Below are 23,103 nucleotides of genomic sequence, written 5' to 3' on the forward strand. Positions count from 1 at the left end.
TACACTAGAGCAGTGGTAATGAGGATAAAATTTTCATGGTTATAAATGATTTTAGAACTAGGGGTCATAAATTCAAGTTATGGGGGAGATGTTTAGACTGGATTGTAGGAAGTTTTATTTTAGCCAGCGAGTTATAAATTACTGGAATAAGTTACCTATATGGGTAACTTATTCCAAACAATATACACTCAGTGATCACTGAATTATGAATACCCTAGGCTGCTCCACTGACAAGGCCTTGAATAACATCAAGTGCCACCGCTTCTACTTTCAAGTATGTATGTATGCCCAAGGTGCTTTCAACTCTGTCTGGTGGCTCAGTGTTATCCGGAGGGTATGCGAAGCTAGCTGTTCTACAGAGATGTATCACTGTCTCCAGAGTTATTTTTCCAACAGGAAAATGACCATGTTGACCAGGTTTCACAGCATTTCTACACCCCTCACCAGGGATTGCCCCCAAGGTTCGATTGTTGGCCCATTGGCATGGAACATGGTCCTTGATGAGTGGATGGCTTGCTCATTCCCTAATGTTGCCATGTCCTCTTAAGCTGATGATCTGGTCATTGTCGTGGATGGACCTTCAAAAGCAGCCTTGGTAACCAGTGCCAACAACATCTTAAAGGATGTTCTAACTTGGCAAAGATTACATCCACCGTGAACGCAACTACTTTGAACACAGGGCCTGCTTGCACTACAAAGTGCAATTTTCCAGCTGCAGCCCATACCTCTTACCACAGGCACTTGTGATCTCACCACCTTCTCTTGGCTTGCTTCTTTTTTACTCATTTGGTCTACCCAGATTGGACTCCTGTGCCTGGCACCTCTGCTGCTTTGCTTGGCCGAGGCTCCTGCCTTGCACTACTGCTGTCCTGGCCTCCATCACGCTGACAGTATACTGCCCTCTGTGGGTTCATCTGCTGCATTGGGTCCCTTGGGCCCTTCCTGTGTGGGTGTTCGATGATTGCCCAGTAAACAATGTCTGTCTCTCTCTCTGCCCGTCATCTTTTTTTTGCTTTTCTTCACACTCTATCTCACCCTTCTTCACGGCACTCACCAACTCTAGGTGGGAGCCCTGAAAAAGCGTGGGATAGGTTCACTCTTTGCACTTGACAGGGGGGACACCTTCTCTCTAATCATCCCCCCCCAACCTTATCTGTTCTTCTCTATCCTATGTGTTTTATTCCTTTCTTTAGGCTGACTCTGCTCTTTTCCTGGCCAGAGTAGAGCCAGTTTCGTAAATATTCCTCTTCTGTCCCTGCACCGCTCCACATGCCGTGGACAGGTGCTGGAAGGTGCCTTCCTTGGTGATCGCTACTCACAGTAACCAGATGAACAACACAAACAATATGCCAACACAGCTCATGGTACCCAACACAACTCACACTCATCTGGCTTTGTAGTCTTGCATCTTCGAAGTGCCACTAAGTGTGATTTTGTGGGAAACCATTGGTACAGCATTACAAAAACACTATATCCTAATAGTGTCTATGTCCACTAAAGCTGAACAGCTTTGTATACTAGAGCAGTGTACAATTTATGGCCCCTAGTTCTAGAATTTCTAGAACTAGGGTCCATAAATTCAAGTTACTCAGTTGTTTAGATTGGATTGCAGGAAGTTTTATTTTAGCCAGCAAGAGCGAGCCAGAAAATTCATTTAATGTTTTTATTATTTTACTCTTTTTTTTTTTTTTTTTGGCTGGTGCAACATAAGCCTTAGGCTTCCTTGCACCATATGGCCATTACTAATACTAACAGTAATTTGCATCTGGATGTGCAAGTTAAAGTTTGTTGTTTGTTATTTGGTTTTTAGGAGCATTAGCAACTAAGGCCATATTGCTCTGGGATATGCGGTGGTCATTCCCTGACCTTTCCGCAACCTCCGTATTTGGGGGTGACGGGCTCGAACTCCGGTCTAATCAAGAAGCATGTGCTACGCACTGCTGCTCCTTCCCACCTGGCTATGGAGACACCGCAAGTGAAAGTGATTAAGTAGCAGTTATGGGACATTCTAAAGCTATCCCAGAATTTCAAAAGGGCATGATTGCCCGGTCTCATGTGTTGGGTGCTTCCATATCAGAAATGGCACATCTTGTCAGTTGCTCGTGGCCGGGTCAAACACCTCCTGTTGACAAAATTGTAAAGGATTACGCAAGGTGGATATCCACAGCAAGAAAAGGGTGCAGTACATTGTATGGGCTGAACGGCAGGTCACTGTGTGACAGCTGACATTGCAATACAATATGAGGAATGCAAGAACAATATGTGAAATGATGATATGCTGCAGACTCAGATGTATGTGGTTCCACAGCCAATGACCCAAGAGACACTCTCTCCTCACCACTGATCATCATTGACAATGAATGTTGTGATGTCAACAACATACTGGTTGGGCACTGGAGGTCTGGAAATGAGTGTGCTCATCGGATGAATCCAAATATCTGGTGCAAGTAACAGAAGTCCATGGACCCGTTATGCATGGTGCCCACTATTCAGGCAGGTGGGGATGGTTGCTTAATATATGACAGGTTTTGCTGGCAAGAACTAGGACCCTTGGTGCATGTGGACCAAAATTTCACTGGTGAGATATATATTTTTTTTGTGTTTCTTGTTCTTTTTTGCGGTCTCCAGGGTTTCTCCCATATGCTGCTGTATCGTATCTACTAGGCAAATTCCAAAGCTGGCTGTGTAAGTGTAATGTAGGTTTGCATGTTATGTTTGTTTTTTGTGCCAGCACCTGGTGACTTTGTAGCCAGGGAGCAGCAGCAGACATCTGGTTGGCTGCTCCCTGCCTCCCAACCTCATCCACGTAGAGGCACACCAGAAACTATTCAGGACGGGTCTCGCACCAGAAAATTCTGGAGAAGTCCAAAAGAAACACTGAATAAAAGAGGAAATAGTTGAAAGGTGGGGTAAAATGTAGGGGGGGAGCAGAAAGAAAGGTAGGGGAAGAAAGAAGGAGATATCCCCAAGGAAAGTAGAAGTTACAAGATCAATGAAGGAAAATAAAAGCAAAGAAAGACTGGACAGTGGTGTCCATTATATGATCTGAAATCCATATCATAGACATCTCCATATCATAGGTAAGGCAAAAGGCATTAAGAGGCTTTTTTGATTTAACCAGCTGCAAAGATTAGAAGCACAAGTATTGCAGAAAATATGATGCACCCAGCTTTTGTTTTGGTCCCCAACCTTGCAGCCAAAATAACAGTTGTATGTATTTTTATTATTGGAGTAATGGCACACTTCTGTGATGCAAATGTCACTTTACAAACATAACAAAAAAAATCCACACTATTTACACACTTATGTGGTATGCTAAATGTTAAGTTTTTGCTCAGTTTAAAAAAAAAGTGTAGCACAGAAAGATGCCTGGCTCAGACTGACTGACTGATGCATCTAGACAGGAAATAGTACCCAGCACCATCGGCAGAAATTTTGCCACACAGACTGTACCCTGAGGCCAGATTTCCCAAAAAAATCAACCAAAACCATGCTGAAAGTGGCATGTATAGTCTCATAAAAACTAGAGCTAATAATCAATTTTAACGGTCATATTCATATTTAGCATATTAAAATTAGTTGAAATTGATTAATTTTAATACCGAAACATTTTAGCTGTTGACCAGTGTAATTCCCAACATCTCACTGTTGAGTTGACAGCAGAAATTATAAAATAAATAAATTTTCTGTTTATACTCTGGGATGACCACACAGTCAGAGGAGTTTGTTCACAATGTAAAGAGGATACAAGAAACAGCATTGTATTTAGCAGTCAAAGGCTTGAACCACAGTCACTCAAGGCACCTGTACTTATGCACCCTTTTACTTGACCACTCAGCTGCCTGATGCATGGAAAAAACGACTGCTACGTTCTCTAGAACAAAGATATAATGAAATGTGTTGTGGACTGCAAATCTAGTGAATTAAAGAATCTTCTTTTTAGGCAAACATGTTAACATTTTAAAAAATTGCTCTAATCTTTTCATTTCATCACTGAATTTCCTAGTTTAAATCACATGTATACATTATTACCCTTTTTATAATTTCCATTTCTTCTCGGAGTGTTTCCAGTGACTGATTGTGTTTATGACGAAGATCAACAATTTGTGTTTGATGATTAGATATTTCTTCTTCCAAATTTTTCTTCACAGATAATAGTTCCTCTTCCATTTTCTTACATAAATCTTGTTGAGTAACAGTGAACCCTAAAGAGTTCATCAGTTCTGTATTCAAGGCTTCTAATTCCTAAGAAAAAATCAGAATCAAAATATCAGAATTTAATACATACATATTACAGTTTGTGTATATTATAAATATGTAAAAATATAATTTAATGTATATATAAAAATGCCATAAACTAAACAATTGGATTATAATATCTTAAAATAATGTATGTAAAGATGAAGACCACACAGGAAAAATCAACAATGTCATGTTAATTTTTTTTTTTTTTTGGCCAATATTGTATAAGTTTGCTTTCTGGCATCATTTGACACCACTACTAAATTAACACTAAGAAAAGAAGGCAACAGGGAAAAAAATGAAAGTACAATCTCCATGACATGCACTTCAAAAGTGAGTGTAACAGATATAATTTGAAAAAAAAAGGGTAAGGATTTAGGAAGCAATTAAAATAAAATTAAAAAAAGAGAAGACCACAAATCTTTTCAAGGGCATCATTTTCAATCATTAAATAAGAATGTTCATGAAAAGAACAGGAACTTTTAAAACCTTGTAGCTGTAACATGGACTGGAGGGCTGAGACACTGGGAAAGCAAAAATGAGAGTAGTGGTATATTATAGGCATAAAGACTCTGATAAGTACAATGAAAAACTGAATGGAGAAATAACATTAGCCTTAGTTGAGGCATATGATGCAAGAAAGTAAAGCAAGCTTATACAGCATCAGCCAAAAAAAACAAAAGTTCCCATTTCACTCATCCATTCACTCAAAAGGCTTGTCCACTTATTCCTTGAATTTATTTAAGCTATCAACTTCCACAACATCAGATGGAAGTATGTTCCAGCAATCAACCAAGTGCTGGCTAAAGGCAAATTTCTGCACATCTATTTTATAACTGACTTTCCTCAATTTGAATTTATGCCCCCTCTAGTGCATAATCTGAGCAATAGGAACAATACCATCAGCATTGAGCTTGCTCAAACTATTCAAGGCCACATTCGGATCACCTCGCGGGTGTATCTAGTCCCCACCCAATGCTGCAATTTGCAGATATTAAGCCTTTCTTTGAAAGAGGAACCCTTTGTTCCACTCACTAATCTCGTTGCCCTTCTCTGTACTCGTACTAGCAGCTCAACATCTTAAATAAAATGAGACCTCAAACCTATATGCAGTACTCAAGGTGAGTCCTAACCATCCCCTTATACAAAGGGTCAATCACCTACTTATCCCTGCTAGAAAAATTCCTGTGTATCATTGACAAGACACCATGAGCTACTTTTGTACACTGTCTGTACTGCTCAGAAAACTTTATATCTGACTGCACAATTAACCCCCCCCCCCAGGTCTTTTTTATTCTCCACTCACAGTTGGTATGCTACTATGGGGTTACAGCTACCCATATGCTGTACTTTGCATTTGTCAATGTTAAACTTCAGTTTCCTGAAAAAGGCCTCTGAGGTTGGGAAAATTCATATTTTAGCATTAAATCAGCTCACACACCAACCATAAGAATAAGTATTTACTGTAACTAAAATATTTACATATTAAAATAAAATAAAATAACTATTTACAAAAACTGCTATTATATTAAATTAAATTATATACATGTAAAAACATTAAAACTGTGATAAAATCCTTAAGATAAAATACACTAAAATAAACCGGATTAAAAGCGATAAAAACAATAAAAGTCTCTGGAGCTTTCGGAAGCATCGGCTTCCTTCCTCAGCAGTAACAAAACTTCCTGCAGCATGTCCATATATAACAGGCTCACGGTACCTATACACGTAGTGCAGTCGGCGCATGGTCTGAACTGGAAGCGGAAATAGCTCGGGAACGTGTTAAGCAGAACCGTTCATCCGTACTTAGGATGATAGTTTCAAACAGAGGATGCATACGCATACCTCTGTCCCTATTCATAATATTGTGGTCGGATGAACAGATTCGTAGGCTCTCGAGCCATTTACGGTTCCAGAACCCATGCGCTCGATCCACGATAATTGCATAATCTGGGGAAATTTGATGCTGCTTCTCCCAAAAATGTTCGGCCACAGCAGACTTATTGTAATCAGCGGTTTTTATAGCATTTGCATGCTCCCCCAGACGATCCTTGAGCTGTCGTTTTGTCTCGCCCACATAACATTCCCCACAATCCGGGCATTTTATCCTGTATACTACTCCACTACTCAGGTCCTTTGCTATTGGGTCTTTTACCTAAGAGAACACTGTGTGCAACCTCCGCCCGGGAAGCTGCACACAGCGTGTTTTATAACCCCGCAAAACTCTAGCGGGATGCTCAGTAACGCCCGGATAGTAAGGAATGTATGCGGTAGCCACAGGAACAAACGGTTCCTGACGGTTAGACTCTATTCCTCTACTAAATCTGTCTATGATCCTCTGGGGGTATCCGCATTTTCTAAGGTCTGCTGTGACTCGTCTAATTTCACATTCTTTGTCCTCAGAGGTGGTGCAGTGTGACCCTGCTCTATCTAGTAGAGTTTTCACTACACTATTCTTATGCTGCCCAGCTTGTGCTGAACTATAATGGGTGTACTGGCCTCTGCACATAGGTTTTTTAAACACAGAAGTTTTGAGCCTAGGGCCTACCCTAGAGACCAGTACATCCAAGAAAGGAAGGGTACCTCCTGTTTCCACCTCTGAGGTAAATTGTATAAATTGGGAGAAGCTATTAAGCCAATGGAGTGCATCATCCTCTCTCCCCTTCTGGACCACGGTAAAGGTATCATCAACATACCTTTTCCATTTCTTTATGGGAAACTGACATCCACTAAAAACCCTTTCCTCTAACTCCTCCATGGCCAGATTGGCCACAATGGCGCTAATAGGAAATCCCATGGCTGTACCGTGAACCTGTTTGTACATAACACCTTGGTACACCATAGTGGTGCTGGCCAGACAAAGTTCCACACCCGAACAAATATCCTCTACATTTAAAAGCGATCTATTACTCAAAGAGACATCATTACTCAAAGATTTTCTAACACAATATATTCCATGTTTAATTGGAATGCATGTGAATAGTGACACCACATCAAAAGAAATCATGGTCTCGTTTTCATTTATAAACAAATCTTTCACAAAATTCACAAATTCTTTACTGTCTTTTATGACATAGTTGGACTGGCCCACTATAGGGGAAATCAATTTAGCCAAATACCCTGACAAAGCATATGTGGGGCTTCCTATAATTGTTATTTGTTATTTGGTTTTTAGCAGCATTAGCAACTAAGGCCATATTGCTCCGGTGCGGTGGTCATTCCCTGCCCTTTCCGCATGCTCCGTATTTGGTGGTGACGGGCTCGAACCCCGGTCTAATCAAGAAGCGTGTGCTACGCACTGCTGCCCCTTCCCACCTGGCTACGGAGGCGCCAAGGGGCTTCCTATAAATGATACAGTGTGGCATTGGAGGCAAATTGCTGCTATGGATAAGGGGATGGTTGAGTGGCAGAAGACAGAGAGTGGTAATCAATGGACACTGCTCAACGTGGACTAATGTTATTAGTGGAGTTCCTCAGGGTTCAGTGTTGGGTCCGTTGTTGTTTTCGCTGTTTATGAATGATATTGATGATGGGATATCAAGTTTAATGTCCAAGTTTGCAGATGATACAAAGGTTGGCAGGGTTGTTAAGGACACTACTGACGCTATGCTGCTGCAACAGGATCTGGAAAGGTTGAACAGATGGGCTGAGAGGTGGCAAATGAAGTTTAACATTGACAAATGTAAAGTACTACATATGGGAAACAGTAACCCCAGAGCAACGTATCAACTCTGCGGTACTACACTGACAGTGGTGGAGAATGAAAAGGACCTGGGGGTAATTGTGCAGGCAGATATGAAGTTCTCTGAGCAGTGCAGACGAGCTGAAGAGTAGCTCATGGTGTCTTGTCAATGATATACAGGAATTTTTCTAGCAGGGATAAGGAAGTGATTATTCCCTTGTATAAGGCAATGGTTAGGCCACATCTTGAGTACTGTATACAGGTCTGGAGGCCTCATTTCAAGAAGGATGTAGAGCTGCTGGAACGGGTACAGAGAAGGGCAACAAGATTAGTGAATGGAACAAAGGGTTGCTCTTACGAAGAAAGGCTTAAGTTTTGCAAATTACAGAGTCTGGATACTAGGCACCGACGAGGCAATCTGATAAAGGTGTATAAGGCTTTGAATGGTTTGAGCATGCTCAATGCCAATGGGATTCTTCATCTTGCACAGAATAATCACCTCAGAGGGCATAAATTCAAATTGAGGAAGGATGGATGTCAGATAGATGTGCGGAAATTTGCCTTTGGGGCCAGCGGGTGGTTGGTTGGTGGAACCGACTTCCATCACTTGTTGTTGAAGTTGATAGCCTAAACAAATTTAAAGCTCAACTGGACAGGTATTTCGAACGAACGGAGGGGTGAAATGGGAGTGGTGTGTGTTTTTTTTTTTTTTTTTGGCTGATGCTGAATAAGCTTGCTTTCTTTTTTTTTTTTTTTTTTTTATGAAAACCCCAAAGACGAAAGGTATCAAAACCTATAGTACTTAGTACCGTGCATCGGTTGAAGGAGAAGTATGGGGGGGAGGGGGATCCCGGAAACTTTGCTCTAGAGACTAAACATGGGCTTCACCACTTCAAGCCTCCAATAAGCAAAGTGGTGCAGTTTCTTGCATCATATGCCTCTACTAATGCTAATGCTAATGCTAATACAATAGGTCTGAGTGGGACCTCTGTCTTATGAGTTTTTGGAAGTCCATAAAACCTCGGGAGTTGACATCCAGTAGCATGTAAGAACCAAAAGGTCTCCCTGGAAATCTTCTCTGCCTTTAACCAATCCTGTACCAGGATTGGTTAAAGGCAGAGAGTTTATTAACGCGCCGCTCTAGGCCAACCAACGGGTTTCTCTGAGTAACTTTATACGTATTATTGTTCTGTAAAAGGTCCATTGCTTTTTTGTGATAGTCTTCTTTGTTTAGGACAACCGTCGATCTGCCCTTGTACGCAGGTAAAACCACAATTCCATCGTCTCTTCTCAGTTCATTCAAGGCTTTTCTTTGACTAAAGTTAAGATTCGGAGATACTTTCTTCACCTGGCTCAAAATAAGAATTTGTGAATTCTTATTTGTGAATTTTGTGAAAGATTTGATTATAAATGAAAGAGAGCATGATTTCTTTTGATGTGGTGTCACTATTCACATGCATTCCAATTAAACATGGAATATATTGTGTTAGAAAATCTTTGAGTAATGATGTCTCTTTGAGTAATAGATCGCTTTTAAATGTAGAGGATATTTGTTCGGGTGTGGAACTTTGTCTGGCCAGCACCACTATGGTGTACCAAGGTGTTATGTACAAACAGGTTCACGGTACAGCCATGGGATTTCCTATTAGCGCCATTGTGGCCAATCTGGCCATGGAGGAGTTAGAGGAAAGGGTTTTTAGTGGATGTCAGTTTCCCATAAAGAAATGGAAAAGGTATGTTGATGATACCTTTACCGTGGTCCAGAAGGGGAGAGAGGATGATGCACTCCATTGGCTTAATAGCTTCTCCCAATTTATACAATTTACCTCAGAGGTGGAAACAGGAGGTACCCTTCCTTTCTTGGATGTACTGGTCTCTAGGGTAGGCCCTAGGCTCAAAACTTCTGTGTTTAAAAAACCTATGTGCAGAGGCCAGTACACCCATTATAGTTCAGCACAAGCTGGGCAGCATAAGAATAGTGTAGTGAAAACTCTACTAGATAGAGCAGGGTCACACTGCACCACCTCTGAGGACAAAGAATGTGAAATTAGACGAGTCACAGCAGACCTTAGAAAATGCGGATACCCCCAGAGGATCATAGACAGATTTAGTAGAGGAATAGAGTCTAACCGTCAGGAACCGTTTGTTCCTGTGGCTACCGCATACATTCCTTACTATCCGGGCGTTACTGAGCATCCCGCTAGAGTTTTGCGGGGTTATAAAACACGCTGTGTGCAGCTTCCCGGGCGGAGGTTGCACACAGTGTTGTCTCAGGTAAAAGACCCAATAGCAAAGGACCTGAGTAGTGGAGTAGTATACAGGATAAAATACCCGGATTCTGGGGAATGTTATGTGGGCGAGACAAAATGACGGCTCAAGGATCGTCTGGGGGAGCATGCAAATGCTATAAAAACCGCTGATTACAATAAGTCTGCTGTGGCCGAACATTTTTGGGAGGAGCAGCATCAAATTTCCCCACAGGATGCGGTTATCGTGGATCGAGCGCATGGGTTCTGGAACCGTAAATGGCTCGAGAGCCTACGAATCTGTTCATCCGACCACAATATTATGAATAGAGACAGAGGTATGCGTATGCATCCTCTGTTTGAAACTATCATCCTAAGTATGGATGAACGGTTCTGCTTAACACGTTCCCGAGCTATTTCCGCTTCCAGTTCAGACCATGCGCCGATTGCACCACGTGTATAGGTACCGTGAGCCTGTTATATATGGACGTGCTGCAGGAAGTTTTGTTACTGCTGAGGAAGGAAGCCAATGCTTCCGAAAGCTCCAGAGACTTTTATTGTTTTTATCGCTTTTAATCCGGTTTATTTTAGTGTATTTTATCTTAAGGATTTTATCACAGTTTTAATGTTTTTACATGTATATAATTTAATTTAATATAATAGCAGTTTTTGTAAATAGTTATTTTATTTTATTTTAATATGTAAATATTTTAGTTACAGTAAATACTTATACTTATGGTTGGTGTGTGAGCTGATTTAATGCTAAAATATTAAACTTCAGTTGCCACCTCTCAGCCCATCTGCCAAACTTTTCTAGATCCCTTTGCAGTAACAAAGTGACATTACTGTCATTAGCAATCATACCAACCTTCATATTGTCTGCAAACTTGGACATTAAACCTGATAAGCCTTCATCAATACAGAAAACAACAATGAGCAAAACAACAAATCCTAGGGTTAACTCTCCTGATAACGTTAGTCCACGATGAGCAGTGTCCATTGATTACCACTCTCTGTCTTCTCCCACTCAACCATCCCTTTATTCATGGTAGCAACTTGACCTTAATGCCATACTGCTCCAATTTGTACAGCAGTCTTTCATGTGAAACAGTATCAAAAGCTTTCTTGAAATCCAAGTTTAGAATATCAATATTATTTTTTGCATCCAATTCCTTTGCAACTTCATTGTAGTATCCAATCCAAGATTTTCCCTAAATAAACCCATGCTGTGTCTGAACTATAACTGTAATATTGTTTAGATGATACCACAATGCTTCTTTTACCAGTAACTCCATTATTTTCCTGAAACAGAAGTTAAACTAGCAAGAATGTAATTACTTGTGTCACCCTTTAATCCCCCTTCATGAACTGGGAAAACATTGGCATATCTCCAGTCCATGGGGAACTCCCCTGAATTTGAGATGCTCTCATATTATGACTAAGGGTTTGCTTACTTCCTTTACTGACTCCTTTAATATAACTGGATAGATTTCCCCAGGTGCCTTTCTTATGCTTAACTTCAACAACAAATTCACAAAGGAGGTTAGGCAGGCAAAAGCAGATTATGAAAAATCTTTGGTGAAGGATGCAAAAAAAAAACAGCAAAGAGTTCTTTACTTATGTAAACTCTAGAAGGAAGGGGATGAATCAGATAGGTGCACCTGATATTGATGGTTCAACTGTTAATGATCCTGCTCAGGTAGCTAACAAACTAAATGAATATTTTGCATTTACAATCACACATTAGGAGTTATTCAGGGAGGGGAATGCCAGATGTGTATTAAACTCTGGCAGTAATCTAGGTAATCTTGTAATAACTGACAGTACAGTGGAGGAGAAATTCTTGAAGCTAAACCTAAGAAAGGCACCTGGAGTGGATGGAATCTATCCAATAATTAAAGGAAGTAGCAAAGGAAGTAAGCAAACCCTTGGCCATAATTATGAGAGCTTCCTTGGACTCAGGGGAAGTACCCATGGATTGGAGATGTGCAAATGCGACCCCAATCCACAATGGAGGATCAAAGGGAGACACAGGTAATTACAGACCTCTTCTGTTCCTGGAAAATTAATTTTTAAAAATAACTAAATGCATAAGGCATAATATGTTAAGAGTTAAGAGTGTAGATTTTTTTTTTTTTTTTATGTAAATCCTAAACATGAGAGGTATTAGAACCTATAGTACTTAGTACCGTGCTTGGGTTGGAGGTTGAGAAGACAAAAGAAGATATTTGTTGACACTGGACTTGAACTTCTGTAGACTGTAATTTTCAGGAAATACGTATGAAGGAAGGTTGTTCCAAAAAACGGCAGTTGAATGAATAAACGAGGAAGATGAAAAGTTGGTTCTGTGAGTTTGAAGTTGGACAGTAAATGGATGTTCGCTAGTAGCAGCATATGTTCAGACTGTTTTGAAAGAGAGAGATGGAATTATAAAAGCCAATTCAGAAGAACAGTGCCTATAGAAATATCTGTAGAAGAGGCATGCAGCGGAAACAGTACATCTATGAGACAGCGAGTGGAGAGACTCTGTTAGAGATGAATCATTAATTAACCTAACTGCCCTCTTCTGAACAGAATCAAGAAGCCTAAGAGAAGTTTTTGGGGCATCACCCCAGATGTGGGAACAATATTCCATGGGAGGGCGGATTTGCAATTTGCAGAGTGAACAGCAGTTTGGATGAAAAGTAACGCCGAGAGCGAAAGAGAAAACCAAGTTTTTTTTATGCAGAAGAAGCAATATTTGTAATGTGCTTGTGCCAAGAGAAAGATTAGAAGTCAGGTTAATCCCCAACACAGATATATTATTTTGCCTAGAAATCGAAGTGTCACCAGAGATAAGCATAGGAGGAGAAGAATCCTTTTTGCGAGATATAAGACAAGACTGAGTTTTAGAAGGATTGAAATCAACTAAGTTGTCTTTGCCCCACTGGAGAATTACCTGGAGATCTTCATTTAAGGAATTGGAAGCAGATTTTCAAAAAGGTGAAGTGATTGAGCAGGGCAAGGTTTCTCAAAATGGAAAGTGGAAGGCAATATGCTATCATTGGCAAAATTATGGATAGAATTTCCAATCAATGGAACAATATTCCATGGGAAGAAATCAATGGAAGAAGGTCATTAATATACAGGAGGAAAAGAGTTGGGGAAAGAACTGAACCTTTGGGGCCAGCATTAGTGAAGAAGTTAGAAGACAGAGAGCCATCTACCATCACCCTCAGTGAGCGATCAGAGAGAAAACTGGATAACCAATTACAAAAAACAGTTGGCAAACCATAAGATGGAAGCTTCTTTAGGAGACCTTTATGCCAAACATGATCGAAAGCCTTTGAGATGTAAAGGGCAACTGCTTGTGTTTCACCAAACTTTTCCATTGAATTAGTCCATAAATGGGTAACATAAGACAGAATATCACCAGTGGATCGAAATTGACAGAATACATACTTGCAATCGTTGATCAGACAGAAGGTTTCTAGGTAGTTTAAGAGTTGGCAGTTAATTAATTTCTCCATTACTTTAGAAAGAATAGAAGTAATTGAAATGGGACGATAATTGGATGGGAGGGATTTGTCACCCTTTTTAGGAACTGGCTGGATATGGGCAAATTTCCAAGCAGAAGGAAAAACACCATTGGAATAAGAAAGTGAAAAAAGGTGGCAAAGAAGAGCTGTAAGTTCAGGAGCACAGATTTTGAGAACAAGTGGAGAAATACCATCGGGACCTGCAGCTTTCTTAGCATCAAGATTCGTCAAAATCCTTCTGACCATTTTGACGGAAGACCACAGGAGCCATTGAATGGAGCGTGTTGGGAATGGTGGGAAGTGTTTTACAAAGATCATTAATACATGAGTTGGAAGAAAAATGGGAAGCTAGCAAGTCAGCTTTATCCTTGTCTGAAGTGACAACAGAACCATCTGGTTTGGACAGAGGTGGGAGCAGAGATGGGCAAAAGTTGTGGCCAATAGCTTTAGCAAGAGACCAGAATGCTTGGCTACCATTAGGGCAAGAAGTTTTCTATTCTTAGCCTGTTCAAACTCTAGTTTGGACTCATTAATAACTACTTTATATTTGTTGCAAGCTTTGATGTAGGCAGAAAATGAAACTGAAGAATTAGAAACAAGCCAATTAAGATACACCACGTTCTTCTCTTGAACAGCCTTAGCACATTTATTGGAAAACCAAGGTTTAGATAAAGGTCGAGATTTTAAAGTGGAGTGTGGGATAAATGATATGCATCCTGCAAGAATAATTTCACTGACACAATCTGAACAAACGTTGACATCAGAAGTTTTGAAACAGCAATCAGACCAAGGAAAAGAAGAAAAGAAGTCTCGCAGGTCATCCCATTTTGCATTCTTGTAATGCCAAACAACATGAGGTTGGGAATAGCCATGATATAAAGGTTCCATTGGAGAAGAGACAATCACCAAGTTGTGATCTGATGTGCCTAAAGGACCTCTCACTTCGACCGTGTACTTAGAAGGGTTGTTTGTGAGAAAAAGATCAAGCGTATTGGCTGTATGATTAGGATTGTCCAGTATTCTTATAGGAAAATGAACAATCTGTGCTAGGTCATTAGTAATTGCAAAAGCCATAGCATCTCGACCTGCTGGGTCGGTGTGAATAGAAAACGGAAGCCAGCTGGAGTTGTGAACATTAAAATCACCAAGGAAAATTCCCTCACTGTTAGGAAAGTTTGACTGGAGAAAGTAAAGTTGCAAAGAAAGGAAATCAAAGAGCTCCAAGTGATTAGTGGCGTTTGGAGGACGGTAGAGACAACAGATGAATTTGACAGAATGAGGTAGAGAGATTTTAAGCCAGAGAAGATCAAAGAGAGGAGATTCCAAATTGCCAAGTCTCTGACAGGGAATATCAGAAAGGACATATGCACAAGTACTACCACTGAGGTGAAAGGAATCATACAGCGAATAATTTAGGCATCTGAGATGAGCGGTAGTTGAATCAACTGATAACTGAAATTCTGTCAGAAAAAGTACATGGGGTTTGGCAGACTGCAAGTGGAAATGGACATCGTTGAAATTAGAATTGAGACTATTTGTGAAATGGTCTCAATGGATATATTTGTGAAATGAATGAGGAAGTGTTTCGGAGGTTTAGATCTTTTCACAGATAAGCTTACTCTTTTAGTTTGACAATTCATGGTGTATTCAATAGTAAGAAAAAGTGGGTGGGACATGCTGTATGAAGTAATGAAATTTTTGGATATGGCATTCACATGGTAAGAACATACCCAGATCCTTGATATAATATTGCCTCAACAATGTCCCCCCCACCCCCGCATACGCACTACTCGGACTCCCTCCATTCACTATCTGGCAGAGTAGAAGTAGCAAGATTATACACTAGCTGATTCAGAAGTCTCCTAGATAGTAACCTATAGGTTCTGTCTTGTGCAGTAACTAACGGTCGGCCTGCGAACACCGTTTTAGAGCCGTACCCTCGAAATGTAAGGAATACTGGAAATTGTCACGATGTTCATCATAATCTCAAATCATCAATCAATTCTGCATGATGGAAGAGATGGGGAAGGGTTGACCGAAACTAAGCTCTAGAGACTAAACATCGGTTCCACCACTTCAAGCCTCCAATAAGCAAAGTTGTGGTATATCACCATATCACCGGTTGAGGAGAGTCATCTACCATGTAGTACTGCCTGGTAACATAAGAGGGGCGACATTCCTCCATACAGTGTGGGCGCCACACCACAAACTCTGCTTACGTTGGATCACATCTGGATGGTCACCCTCCATGTACTTGTGCATGGAGATTATATCCAGAATTACTAACAGTCCCACCATCGTGAAGGTGCAAGCAGAGGATTTGACTGTCACAGACCGTCCGGACTTCACCAAAATTGGATCCACTTGACTCGAGTGTCACTCAAATATCAGTTCCATCAGCGTTTTAGACTCCCAGGTAGCAAGTACAGCTTGTCTGGCATATCTGAGAGAATGTCTGTGACAACCTCAAGGACCATATGCAGTACTTTTCATTTGTCAATGGTAAACTTCATTTGCCACCTCTCAGCCCATCTACTCAAATTTCTAGATCTTGTTGCAGCAGCGTACTGTCATTAGTGTCATTAACAATCTTGCCGACCTTCATATCGTAAGCCTGATATACCATCATCAATATCATAAATGAATACAGAAAACAACAATGGACCAAACACTGAACCCTGTGGGATTCCACTAATAACATTAGTCCACGAAGAACAGTATCCATTGAGGGTCCACTCTCTATTTTCTCCCACTCAACCATCCATTTATCAACACTGCTCCAATTTGAGCAGTCTTCCATGTGCAACAGTATCAAAAGCCTTTCTAAGATCCAAATATATGATATAAAAATTATTCGTTGCATCCAGTTCCTTTGTGACTACATCATAGTATCCAATCACATTGGTCAGACAAGACTTCCCCTTAACAAACCCATGCTGTGTCCGAGCTATATCTGAAGTTTTGTCTAGATGATCCTGCAATGCATCTTGAACCAGTGCCTCCATTAATTTCCCTGGAACAGAAGTTAAATTAATAGGTCTGTAATTACCTGTGTGGATTGGGGTCACATTTTCACATTTCCAGTCCATGGGTACCTTCCCTGAGTCCAAGGAATAATTATAGCTAAGGGTTTGCTTACTTCCTTTGCTGCCTCCTTTAATATAATTGAATAGATTCCATTCACCCCAGTTGTCTTTCTTATTTTTATTTTCAACAATTTCTCCTCCACTTCACTCTCAGTTATTACAATATCTAGCTTACTGCCAGAGTTTAATACACCTCTGGCAGTCCCCTCGCTGAATAACTCCTCATGTGTGAATGTCGATGCCAAATATTCATTTAGTTTGTTAGCTACCTGAGCAGGATCATCAACAGTTGACCCATCGATATCAAGTGGTCCAATCTGATTCATCCCCTTCCTTCTAGAGTTTACATAAGTAAAGAACTCTTTGCTGTTTTTATTTGCATCCTTTGCCAAATATTTCTTGTAATTTTCCTTTACCTGCCTTTTCTTTAATTAGTTCATTAAAAGTCCTAAATCTTGAACAATATTTCTTAATTTGTATGAAAAGCCTAGTCACTTCCAAGATTATTTCTTTGAATGCTTCCGATTTTGAATTTGCTGTTGGTAACACATCAGTTGGTTCCACTGCATAGAGGTGCCTCCGTAGCCAGGTGAACAGCAACGGTGCGTAGCATACGCTTCTTGATTAAACCTGGATTCGAGTCAGTGATCACCAAATAAGGAGGATGCGGAAAGGTCAGGGAATGACCACTGCATATCCCTGGAGCAATATGGCCTTAGTTGCTAATGCTCATAAAAACCAAATAACTAACAAACCACTGTATAGAATTTAAATACTGTCTCAGACCACAGTAGTCACCTTTATGGTAGTTACCTCTTTGATTATATCCCACTTCAGCACACTGTGATCACTGCCACCTAGTGGTTTCTTTATCTGCAGATTCTTTAGCATTTAGCATTAGCATTAGTAGAGGCATTTGATGCAAGAAAGCAAGCTTATGCAGCATCGGCCAAAAAAAAAAAAAAAAAAAAAACCCACTTCCACTTCACCCCTCTGTTCATTCAAAATACCTGTCCAGCTGAGCCTTAAACTTATTTAGGCTATCAACCTCCACCACAAGGGATGGAAGTCTGTTCCACCAACCAACCACCCGCTGGCTAAAGGCAAATTTCCGCACGTCTATCCTACATCTGTCTTTCCTCGATTTGAATTTATGCCCTCTCAGGTGATTTTTCTGAGCTAGAGGAAGAATCCCATCAGCATTGAGCATGCTTAAACCATTCAAGGCTTTATACACCTCTATCAGATCACCTCGCTGGTGCCTAGTCTCCAGACACTGTAATTTGCAAAACTTAAGCCTTTCTTCGTAAGAGCACCCCTTTGTTCCATTCACTAATCTTGTTGCCCTTCTCTGTACTCGTTCCAGCAGCTCTACATCCTTCTTGAAATGAGGCCTCCAGACCTGTATACAGTACTCTAGGTGTGGCCTGACCATTGCCTTATACAATGGAATAATCACCTCCTTATCCCTGCTGGAAAAATTCCTGTATATCATTGACAATACTCCATGAGCTACTCTTGCTGCCCGTCTGCACTGCTCAGAGAACTTCATATCTGCCTGCACAACCACCCCCAAGTCCCTTTCATTCTCTACCACTGTCAGTGTAGTACCACAGAGTTGATACGTTGCTCTGGGGTTGCTGTTTCCCATGTGTAGTACTTTACATTTGTCAATGTTAAACTTCATTTGCCACCTCTCAGCCCATCTGCTTAACCTTTCCAGATCCTGTTGCAGCAGCATAGTGTCAGTAGTGTCCTTGACAACCCTGCCAACATTTGTATCGTCTGCAAACTTGGACATTAAGCTTGCTATACCATCATCAATATCATTTATAAATACAGAAAACAATAATGGACCCAACACTGAGCCCTGAGGGACTCCACTAATAACATTAGTCCACGATGCGCAGTGTCCATTGATTACCACTCTCTGTCTTCTCCCCCTCAACCACCCCTTTATCCATAGCAGCAATTTGCCTCCAATGTCACACTGCTCCAATTTGTGTACCAGTCTTCCATGTGCAACAGGAAGCATGACATCTTAATGCATGACAAGTCACTACTGACAAAGAGATCAAGAGTATTAGTCCCGCTAGTTTCCTCCTGAACATGCTACTGTAGAAAACAATCATCCAATAAATCCACAAAACTTTGCTAGTGTATGAGTGACCAACCCACAAATTCCAGTGAATCTCTGGAAAATTAAAATCTCCTGTTATAAGATACTTTGATTTACTGGACCACTCTATTTCTCTGCACAATTGCTCATTATACTCATCAGATTCATTACGCCTATAACACACACCTACACTCATTTTTCCTTTCCCAGTGCTTATGTCACACCAAAAAGACTCAACATTGCATTGCCAACCTACATAAATTGGATGTGCTTCCTTAGATTTTATGTGTTTCTTAACTAACAGCATACCCCCTCCTTCCTCCCTGCCCTGTACACATTGTACTCCCCAAATTTTAATTCTGCACCGCTTACGTCTGTGTGACACCACATCTCTCTTATCCGAACAATATCTTCCTTTGATGTCTTGACTAGGACTTCAAGCTCATCAAATTTATTAACTATACTCCTAGTATTGGTGTACACACAAATATACATGCACCTTTTTCTACTCTTAGTTATCCTAACACAGCCCATGTATTTACTTGTTCCACTATGACTCCCAGCATTCCTGGAAATCCTCAGATTTCTAGGAATGCTGGAAATGCCTTGGTTTCTAGGCTTCTGCTCAATTGCATTTCAATAGAAGCAGTGCAAGAATCACTTTCACCTCTGCCAGTGGCTACTGTTAATCTATTTGTCCATATATCTCCCCTGTAAACTAGCAATTTTCCGACCCAACTAACTCTGCCTCAATAGCATTAGCAAATATTCTTGCACCCTTTCTATTAAGTGTTTCCCATCTCTGTAGAAGCATTCTTGCCTATTAACAAACACAGACCAGGGTGAGAAAAATTCTATCCCATGAGCCTTGCACAATCTCTCCAGGGCCGAATTGATCGACAAGGCTCTCATCATATACTCCCTTCTATCGTGTAAGGGCAGAATTGCAGACACTTTCAAATTCAACCCTAACTCATGGCCTTTTTTCAATATTGACCTTTTTTTTTTTTTTTTTTTTTTTTATAAACTCCTCCCAAACACGTGCTTGATTTGGTAGTTGAGAAGACGAAAGTTGAATATCGGAATGGACATATGCACAAGTACCACCTTTGAGGCAAAAGGAATCACACAGCGAATAATTTTGGCATCTGAGATGAGCAGTAGCTGAATCAACCGATAACTGAGATTCTGTCCGAAAAAGTGCATGGGGGGTTTGGCAGACTACAAATGGAATGGGATATCATTGAGATTAGAATTGGAACCATGTATATTTTTGAATTGAACTAGGAAATGTTTGGGAAGTTTAGATCATTTAACAGATAAGCTTGCTCTATTAGTTTGACAATTCATGGTGTATTTTACCTGTACTTATTAAGTAATTCTGCCGGTTTCATACTCTTAATATCATTAGTGTCAACGTGTTCAACAATACTACAAGAATCATATAAAAAGATTTACGGAAATCTGAGTAAATGATATCAAAGTTATTTCTTTTATACAATTCTTTATTGGCAACCTGATTTACTTTGAAAAAGTAAATGGAGTTGTACACTACTGGAATAAGTTACCCTTCCCCACTGTGGTCGAGGCAGCAAGTTTAGCATATAGTTTAGATCATATCAGAACTAAATGATCAGCTTTTGTTAATAGTAAAAGTATGAGTGGTTTGGTTCTTTTCCGTTTTTTTTTTTTTTTTTTGGCAGATGGAGAAAAAATTAATTTCCCTACCTTATCCAGAATTCTAATACTAACACTAAATTCAATTTTTTTTTTTTTTTTTAATATTAGAAACTTTTTTTTTTTATTATTTCAGAAATTTGCCTCTTTCAGATCTTTTCTGTGCTTTTCTGTTCTGATTCTTGACTCTTTTTCAGCTTCCAAGTCCTCTTTTAGTTCGCTCAGTTGATTTTCTAATTCCCGAGCTTGTTTCTGTGCACTTGCTCTTGCAGTACTTTCCTCATCGCACCTGTGAGACAACAAGAAGAAGAACATGTATGGAAGTCTAATGAATGTACAGAATTGGGTGAGTAACACAAAAAAAGGAGATATATACAAAATTTAATAGAGACTGCTCTATATAAACAAAGCATGCACATTTTTTTTTTTCATATTTTAAGCAGTTCATTGACAGCTAATGGACAAGAATAGTGGGCTATACTGGCCAACTAAAGATTAGTTGTAAAAACAACTCCTGATATTTTTCTGTACATTCTTAACCACTTGCCTGCCTTTCCCATATACAGGATGTCTCAAAAATATTGGTACAAATGTTTAGGGGAGGTAGGTAACATCTAAACGAATGTGAATCGCATAGGAACCCATAACCGGAAACGTCACGGGAAAGTAGTAGCAGAGGCACAAGAAGCAGAAATGACACAAGACAGTAATTAGTGGCGAACATTTATTTGACATAATATTAACAATGGAGTACAAGATGGAAACATTTCATGATGTTACAACAGATGCTCGAAGGCTCCACCATGAGACACGATGCTTTGTTGGTTATTTATTTGGTTTTTAGGAGCATTAGCAACTAAGGCCATATTGCTCCGGGATATGCGGTGGTCATTCCCTGACCTTTCCGCATCCTCCATATTTGGTGGTGATGGGCTCGAACCCCAATCTAATCAAGAAGCGTGTGCTATACACTGCTGCTCCTTCCCACCTGGCTACAGAGGTGCCAAGACACGATGCATGCGTTTGGCGGATATGGTCGAACACACCTGGAGTTTCTTTGACAGTAGCAGCAGCGCAGACGAGTCTCGTCACGAGATCCATTGCTGTCTCCACAAGTAATTCATACACAATAGATTTGAGGGCCCCCACTGAAAGAAATCAAGGCTCGATAAATCAGGTCAGTGTGGGGGCCAGGCAACGGGTCCACCACGGCCAATCCATCGATTCCCAAAATGCCTGTTCAAATGGTCACGAACACACGTTCCATAATGGGCAGGCATCCCATCACGTTGAAACCAAATGTTGCATCTCACATTTGCTGTAATGTGACCTCAAGTAACCCTGGTACAACTTGTTCAAGAAAGATCCGATATTTAGCGGAGTTCATGCGGGATGGTAATAGGTATGGGCCGAGTAAGCAGTCACCGACGATACCTGCCCACACATTTATTGCGAAGCGATGTTGTGCCGCATGAGGGTGCACACTGTGTGGCTTGTTGTGAGCCCACACATGAGAATTGTGCTGATTGAATAAGCCTTCCTGAGTGAAATAAGCCTCATCTATGAACAAAACATAGGTTGGAAAATTCAAGTCTTGAACACTTTCTTGGAGAAACCACTGTGCAAAAGCCACACGTGCAGGATGATCTTGTGGGAGCAGTAACTGAACCCTTTGGAGATGAAAGGGGTGTAAGGAATCATCGTGCCAGACACGCTGTACACTGCAATGAGACACTCCTAAGGCAGAGGCAACGGCACGTGTGCTAGCAGTAGGAATATTCTGGACGGCATTCAACATACTTTCTTCCATTGCGGGAGTTCGAATCGAATGTGGTCTGCCTGCACTACTCCTGTTACCTTTAAATGACCACAAATTTTGATGCACATGGAACTTTCAAAGGAACATTCAAATGGAACATTCAAAGGAACATTCAAATGGAACATTCAAAGGAACATTCAAATGGAACATTCAAAGGAACATTCAAATGGAACATTCAAAGGCAATTATATGGGGTCGGCTACGACGGTCATGTATATTTTGAGGTCGCGGTTAGGAAAAAGTTGGGACCCCTGGAATAAAGTCCAAAAACTCACACACAAGTACCAATAACTTGGTTCATGCACTTATCTAGACTCCAGTGTAATCAGTGACCTAAAGCAAAACTGTGCTGAAAACACAATGGTAACTTTCAAAGTTTCCTGAAGAAGGCGTTTTGTGTGGCCCTAATTGCCAGGAAAGATCAACTGGTATCTTCTTATCCGTAGTTAGCATTAGCATTAGTAGAGGCATATGATGCAAGAAAGCAAGTTTATGCAGCATCAGCCAAAAAAAAAAAAAAAAAAAACCACTTCAACTTCTTCACCCCTCCGTTCGTTCGAAATACCTGTCCAGTTGAGCCTTCAATTTATTTTGGCTATCAACTTCCACGACAAGGGATGGAAATCTGTTCCACCAACCAACTACCCGCTGGCTAAAGACAAATTTCTGCATGTCTATCCTACATCTGTCTTTCCTCAATTTGAATTTATGCCC

At 40.5% G+C, this 23,103-nt stretch overlaps 1 protein-coding gene across 1 annotated transcript in view; it reads right to left on the reverse strand.

Moving 5' to 3' along the window:
- Positions 1-23,103, reverse strand: part of LOC150076628 (uncharacterized) — a 1,101,557-nt gene that overhangs the window by 321,760 nt on the left and 756,694 nt on the right. Inside the window, exons 25-26 of the mRNA XM_090386980.1 lie at positions 20,715-20,859; positions 4,033-4,245 (exon numbers count right to left, since the gene is read on the reverse strand). Of these exons, the coding sequence (XP_090243106.1) occupies positions 4,033-4,245; positions 20,715-20,859 (358 nt within the window). The remainder of the gene's footprint in view (positions 1-4,032; positions 4,246-20,714; positions 20,860-23,103) is intronic.

The sequence above is a fragment of the Mastigoproctus giganteus genome, chromosome 12 (genome assembly GCF_048544385.1).
Source record: "Mastigoproctus giganteus isolate SK-2022 chromosome 12, ASM4854438v1, whole genome shotgun sequence".
NCBI classification, from domain to species: Eukaryota; Metazoa; Arthropoda; class Arachnida; order Uropygi; family Thelyphonidae; genus Mastigoproctus; species Mastigoproctus giganteus.